The sequence below is a fragment of the Cyprinodon variegatus genome, unplaced genomic scaffold, assembly GCF_000732505.1.
Source record: "Cyprinodon variegatus isolate N-32 unplaced genomic scaffold, C_variegatus-1.0 Scaffold1460, whole genome shotgun sequence".
NCBI lineage: Eukaryota > Metazoa > Chordata > Actinopteri > Cyprinodontiformes > Cyprinodontidae > Cyprinodon > Cyprinodon variegatus.
In genome coordinates this window covers 84,151-91,391 of record NW_015151913.1, presented here as the reverse complement: position 1 = coordinate 91,391, position 7,241 = coordinate 84,151, and the positions used below count along the sequence as shown (strand labels likewise).

Genomic DNA, 7,241 nt, shown 5'->3' with positions numbered 1-7,241 from the left:
ATATCCAGCCATACATTTGTATGGCTGGATATTCACTGCTTACATTTCATTCTGAAGTGAATTAGCTGTGTTTTATCATTGTTAAAAGACAATCTGCATTTTTTACACCACCTCATTAGCATACAACAAAAACTTAGCTTCAAATTCTCATAAAAAATACCAAGGCTGGATTGGCAATTTTATTCTTTGCAGCAACCAGATCAGCAAAAATAAAGTCAAATAAAATATACAAATGTATGTTTTACTTCATGTAGTCCTGCTCCTAACCACTGATGATAAAAAAATAAACATTTATATAATGTGATTCTATGTACCAGTTCAATCTATCGTTAAGGATACCTGAGTAGAGTTTAGAAATAATAATAAAGCTGATGCCTCTACAGCAGAGGTGTCAAGTAACAAAGTATTTCTACTTCGTTACACTTTTTAGGTATCTATACTTTACTCCATTACTTATTTTTCCACCTACTTCTGACTTCTACTCATTACATTTTCACACAGGTATCAGTACTTTCTATTCCTTACATTTTTACAACAAACGTTACTCGTTACTCTTGGCTTCGGTTTAATGCAGAGGTCACGGATTACTGGACCGCAGTGTTATGAACAACATTAAATCCAAAGATTTTGTTCGAGGTACGGCTGATTTATTTGTTGTAGTCTCTTGTTATTCACACACAACAATAAACAGTGATAGATGTTGGGAGTTTGGAAACTGCAAAGCTTTGTTTTAAGCGGAAAATCAAACGCGCATCTACACAGCACAGCATTCACAGACCAGTGTGATGCACTCACGAGCGTCAGATAGCTATGGTGCATTCAGGAGCATGGAGCATTTCATACTTACAAGGAAAGAGACATAAACAGGACAGACCTTAACTCATACAGTGTGGGCTTTCTTACAGTACTGAATGCTCTATAATTTTATTTCTGTTTTTGATTATTCACATCTGCTAGCTTTTTATTCTAAAAAAAATCTATAATATTACATCAGCAAATTATCAAAGTTTTTCAAATGCATGTTTAAAAACTCCAAATGAGGCTTAAGATCATACAGCGACAATTGTGCTGTCATTGTTTTACAGGCCGAATTTGCATTTACTGACCCTTGTCCTTTAACTACTGATGGATATACAGGAAAACAGCCATACAAGGGTCAACTCCTCTGAGCTAGCATAGGATGCAATTTTTGGCAATTTCTATTTTTATTTTGTTATCTATTTTTTTTTTTAATTCAATGTATAACATGGATGCATAAATACCTCATTTTATTTCAGTGTTAAATTCTGTTTAAAGTAACAGTTAATTAAAAATGTTTCCGGACATTTACTTTATTTGGACCCCGCTGATTTTTAATTGCTTACCCCTGATATAATGTTTATAAATATTTATTTCCCATCATGTGTGCCATCCAATGCAGATCATTGGCTCCATCCATATCTAGTGAAAACTAGTGTAATTGGATGAGTCATATAACGCAAACACTNCTCTACAGTTAATGTCATAATTCAACATATCATTCTGATTCAATGTTGTATGTAAAAAAACAAATCTAATGAAACGTTTAACAATTGTGATCATCAGACTGGTGACAGAATAACAAGGTTGAATTCATTGTCATCATTCAAAAGCAAATTTTCATTTTAAAGTCACGATTAAATGCTGCAGTGGTCATCTCTAATGCTGTTTCATTCTGTGCTGGGCTCCTATTTTATGCACAAAAATAAATCAGAGGAATGTGTTATAATTATGTTTAAATGTGAACTCTTCCTCCTGATTCCAGTTTGCTCTGAAGTGTCACAACCTGATCTACAGCTCTCACCATATAAAACCTTCATCCTAAGTACTGCTTAATAAAGTCCCTGATCACTTTCCATCATTCGGGCTGTTTAAACACCTATTCATAGATTGTTAAACCCACCATGTGAATGATTTAGCTGCCACAGTTATTAAGAGACATTAGTCATGTCATGGTGAGTGACCCAAATCCAGCTCTGCCTTGCAACTCAGACAGCCACGCCTCGCCTTGCTTCAAAAAAAGAATATACTTACATCTGATATATGTACGGTATAAGATAATGATGAAAGGATATTTTAAGTCTATGAAAGTACGTCTAATAAAGCATCTGAACTCAGCTGTGGGAAAAAACAACTGAGAACACAAAGTTAATGGCAGCAAGAGAAGAAAACATTAACTGGAGAGCAGTCAAAGGATTAGACCAGGGAGACAAATGGTTTTTAGCATGTTTGGTCCAAAAGGCAAAAGGGGAAGATGGGTAATGATGCAGACCTGCAGTGTTTTATCATTCCTTCAGTCACAGCGATAGAACGGTGATGGAACGGATGTTTAGCTGAGCAGGGCCATTTATTTTCATCCATATAAACAGCTGATGCAACTGAGATATCATATAACAGTTTAATCTCATGTTTTAGTTTCATTCTGACCTTCAGGTCTGATCTCATCATTTATAACACAACAAAGTCCTCCAACTGATCTACAGAGCAGTGTGACGTGCCACAGATTTTTTAGTTTACGTTTGGACATGCAATGCAGTAAACAGAGCTGTAGACAGAAGCTGCAGATCTCCCTGCAGGATTACAGCGTAATTATCAGCATGCTGACCATGCTGTGTGCAGAGATTATTAATACATGTGATCAGCTGCTGTACAGGCTTCTTCGTCACGGTCCTCCTCATCTCGGTTTTCAGTTTCAGTCTTCCCTATCACTGTTTTTTCACCCTCATCTCTGCTACTTTATGTAAGTATTTTCTCTCCCCAGGTCTGGGGTTTGTTCGGGTGCTTCAGCATTTTACCTGAAAAACTTATGGTAAGATGGTGTGGCTCCTTTTATAATGTTTTCCTGCTGTTTTTTTTTTTCTGTTCTTTTTGCCAAAAAGAGAAGTACGGCTGAACATGTTCCAGGTGTTGTTAAAAAAAAGGGGGGTTTGGTCAACAGTGGCCTAGCAGGTTACAATGATTGTCATAAAATGGAGCCAATAGGAAGCACCACATACACAGAGATCTTCATGAAAATGAATCTCTGCAGGGTGGAATAATACTGAGCACAGACAATAATACTGCATCTAGATGGAACATGACTGTACAACATATTCTACTGTAAGGATTAAGTCTTTAAGAACATTCATATCATAATAGGGGACGAGGGCAATAGTTCTCTAAAGTCTCACAGACTCAGGGTATTTGGCCCTGAGTCTTGTAGGAGACTCAGGGTTCTTGGAGGAATTATATTCTTGTTGAATCCTTTTGGATGATTGATGGTTTGAAAACTAAGATGTCTGAATTCTCATGTTTTTGGAGTGGAAGTTCTTTGTGAATCTTGAGATATCTGTAGACACAATGGAGACTCTGGGCAGGGGGGGTTTACTAAAGGGCAGTGCAACTCCGCATTCTGGTTGTGTACAAACAGTACAGTCTCTGTGGATTATGGTTTTCAGAGGATCCTCGGATCTCTTTTGGTCCTGCTTCCTTGTGGCCTACAATGCCCGTGGATTGTGGGGTCTATTTCGTAACTGGAATCTGTTTAGATCCCAGTCAAGGTCTTGTACAGACCAACTTTCTGGTCACTAGGCTACTTTATTTGAATAAGAATAGTGAAATCTAACCAGCAGGGACACTCAAAGAACATATCCCCCCGCATTATGAGGAAAAAATGCTTTTGTAGATTAAACTTTTTTTTTTTTTCAGATTAAGACCCATCAGTCAGGATGAGTCCAAAACACATTGTCTTCAAGAAGGTGTCGAGAGACAAGTCGGTAAGTTATACCAAGAAGCCTGCCCACTTGTTAATCCATCTGCAGGTAAAGTAGTCCTTCACAAGGTAGCTATATTTACATAGTTCCCTCTGCCTTGTCTGATAGGTGGCCGTCTACATGGCTAAGAGAGACTTTGTGGACCACTGTGACTTTGTGGATCCAGTCGGTGAGTGAGATCTGACTTGGACATAAGATTCTTCTTATTGTTGAAATTTTCTGTTTCTTTATTGAGGTTTCCTGTATAGCAAATTGCCTACCTTCATCATCAGGATTTAGATTCTTCTCCAAAGACAAACTAAAAGTGTTTCTATGTAACCAGTTTTTCCATGCCAGGGAGACCATCAACAACAATCATGAGAGCTTTGACATTGATTCCTTATCAACTCTTTACATGTTGCATCAACTTTGAACAGGATTAGCGCCCTATTTGCTGCTACTGCTATACATTTTCTGCACATGCCCATTGTGACAGGTTGCATTACCTGACATGGACTGCTCTTGTTTCTGGTCACACAGATGGCGTTATCGTGATAGACCCAGTGCAGCTGAAAGGAAAGAAGGGTGAGCTTTTGTGTATTTTCTACCTAGAAATTAGCAATAGTGAGAATCGATAGTGATATAGTTTTTGAGCTTCAGTGTCTCATTTGGGGCTCATTGTTTATAATATGAGATAGAGACAAAATTTGTATTTTCATTCTATCAGTTTTAGTTTCATTCTCTGAAAGCACTCTGCTCCAGGATGAAATAGTTCCTTGGGATACAGGATCTGTAACACACGGCTTCTATCTCTTAAGCTAAGGTATGACTCTTATTTCTCCTTCTCTTTCAGTTTATGTGATGCTGTCCTGCACGTTTCGATACGGTCGCCAGGATATGGATGTGATGGGAGTGGCCTTCAGAAGGGACCTCTTTGTGGTGACCCGGCAGGTCTACCCAGAGATGCAAGACAAAGAGCAGTTGACCCATACTAAGGTTCAGCAAAAGCTGCTGCACAAGTTGGGTGACTACGCCTACCCTTTCTTCTTCGAGGTGAGAGTTAAAATTGGGGAGTTCATGATGGTGTTCTTTGGGAAGGAGTTGTGCTATAGACCAAGATCTGACCCTGGATGACTCATAGCTCCATGGCAGGAAGAGGACAGAAAATAGGACTTAGGTGCTTGCTAAAATCTAGTTTGTACTATTGATTATACCTTACCTAGGGTACTCAGCCAAGTATTGAGGTCTTCATTAGAACAAAGGTCTTACTTCTGTCTCAAATCTTACTGGACCAAGATATTTACAAGGACTGAGAACCTAGGTATTGGCGATGCCTTAGGCAGGACTGAGTTCAAGTCAGACCCAGGCTCACATCTGACCCAAACAGAGATGTTGATTTTCAGTTCAAATTATGTTACATGTTCGAACATAAACTGAAAAAAAAATGATTCAGTCCAGTTAATCTACATTAAAACCTTTTCAGTTTCCAGACAACCTGCCGTGTTCTGTCAGTCTGCAACCCAGTCCAAATGATGTGGGAAAGGTAGCGGATCCTCCTCTCGAAAATTTGATGTTTATCCATCTATTTTATTTCTCTACTGATGTATGAAGTCCGGACTCACAGGTTGTCTGTTTATGTTGGGTAGAAATGTGCAGTGGAGTTTGAGGTGAAAGCATTCTGTGGAGAGAATCAGGATGAGAAGATTGACAAACAGTAAGTGCAGGTCAATTTGACACTCATTGATACAGTCAATTATTGTTTCTTTATGTGCTTTTGCTGTTTTTTTTTATCTGTAGGAGCTCAGTTCGACTCACCATCCGAAAGATCCAGTTTAGTCCACAGATCAGTGAAGTGGCTCCATTCGCAGACATGACCTTCGAGTTCCTGATGTCTGAAAAACCTCTACATGTCAAGCTCAGCCTTCCAAAAGAGGTGAGTTTAGCCGGTTCTGAGATCACTACAAATGAGACAAATTATCTATTGTATTGGCTCAACTTCAGTGAAGGACAAAAGGTTCAGCTATGTCAGATGCTTCAGAATGAAGTACTTAACAGGGTGGTACTTAGATCGTTCAAAGTTGGACTCATCATCTGTACACCAGAGTACGGATCCACAGACATCAGATAATGATACCAAGGGGGATTTATTGCCTTCATTGCCCTTATCCAGATCTTCCACCTGATGTCCCAGTATCACTGATCCTCAGGGATCATTTTTCTCTTACCAAGACTCAAAATAAACTCTTCATTCCTGATTTGCTCTTTACTTTTATTTGTTTCTGGAATGTGGTGACATCTAGAGGCACATATTGTAAATACCTGGTAAATAAAACAGTACCCCCTCTGTCCTGTTGTCTTGTAGGTGTAATAAATCCTGAATCTCTGTTTCAGCCAAATATGTAACATGATATAATAACTGAATGGTCATAAAGTTCTATTTCAGTGTCCTGGGATATGATGTAGCTTCAACCAAGACTTTCAGACCTTGACCTGTACATCTGCCCCGCCATAGCATGTGGAATTACCTTAAAGTGGCCCTAAGCCTTCTGTGAAACTTATAATCTGTCTAGTAAATCCTGCCTCACCTGGCTTCTTACCATTGAATAAAAAACATAGTAAATATTCAGAGGTCCTCCTGAACAACTTACTTCAATGCTTCCTTAAGCTGCTTGCAATAATTCCGAGACAGTTTTAAAGTTTATGTACTGTCATGTTGCATCTCTTTCAACCTTTAAATTGCAAATCTGTCCTTCTGTTTCTTTGTCTTCAGACGTTTTATCATGGAGAGCCAGTCAAAGCATGTGTTGAAATCACTAACTCATCCAGCAGGAACATAAAAGACATCAGTTTGTCAGGTGACCTTCTCTTCCTGCACATATCAACATCTTTCACATCTTTGCAAGAGTGTACTCAGCTTTCTACTTGTGTTACGCTGATACCATTTTTTTTGGCACCAATACGTGGCTGTGCAGTATTGGACGATACTGATACCGATACCATCTGTTTGAAATTGATGTATGTGTGTGTGTATATATGAAGAAATCCATACTACTGGGATGTAAAATAATTGCCATTATGGCTTTGTCAAGCTGCTGCCTACCTTTGTGAAGCAGGAAAAAAACTAATACAAAGTGAATCCAGTAGAACTTTTTATTGCTTACCTGGAATGGGTGACAATAGTTGAATAAATCTGGTCAGGATGCCTCCTGGACGTCTCCCTGGTGAGGTGTTCCAGGCACGTCCCACCGGGAGGAGGCCCAAGGGGAGTCCCAGGACACGCTGGAGGGACTATGTTTCTCGGCTGGCCTGGGAGTGCCTTGGGATTTTCCCGGAGGAGCTGGCCCAAGTGGCTGGGGAGAGGGACATCTGGGCCTCCCTACTGAGGCTGCTACCCCGGCGACCCAACCCCGGATAAGCGGAAGAAGATGGATGGATGGATGGATGGATGGATGGATGGATGGATGGATGGATGGATGGATGGATGGATGGATG

General features: G+C 39.6%; 1 protein-coding gene across 1 annotated transcript in view; it reads left to right on the top strand.

Moving 5' to 3' along the window:
* The first annotated feature begins 2,630 nt into the window (after window positions 1–2,630).
* LOC107103482 (S-arrestin-like) overlaps window positions 2,631–7,241 on the top strand; it is an 8,355-nt gene continuing 3,744 nt past the window's right edge. The window contains exons 1-9 of the mRNA XM_015403202.1: window positions 2,631–2,758; window positions 3,706–3,773; window positions 3,879–3,939; window positions 4,290–4,334; window positions 4,603–4,802; window positions 5,233–5,292; window positions 5,396–5,463; window positions 5,547–5,682; window positions 6,520–6,604. Of these exons, the coding sequence (XP_015258688.1) occupies window positions 3,726–3,773; window positions 3,879–3,939; window positions 4,290–4,334; window positions 4,603–4,802; window positions 5,233–5,292; window positions 5,396–5,463; window positions 5,547–5,682; window positions 6,520–6,604 (703 nt within the window). The 5' untranslated portion in view covers window positions 2,631–2,758; window positions 3,706–3,725. The remainder of the gene's footprint in view (window positions 2,759–3,705; window positions 3,774–3,878; window positions 3,940–4,289; window positions 4,335–4,602; window positions 4,803–5,232; window positions 5,293–5,395; window positions 5,464–5,546; window positions 5,683–6,519; window positions 6,605–7,241) is intronic.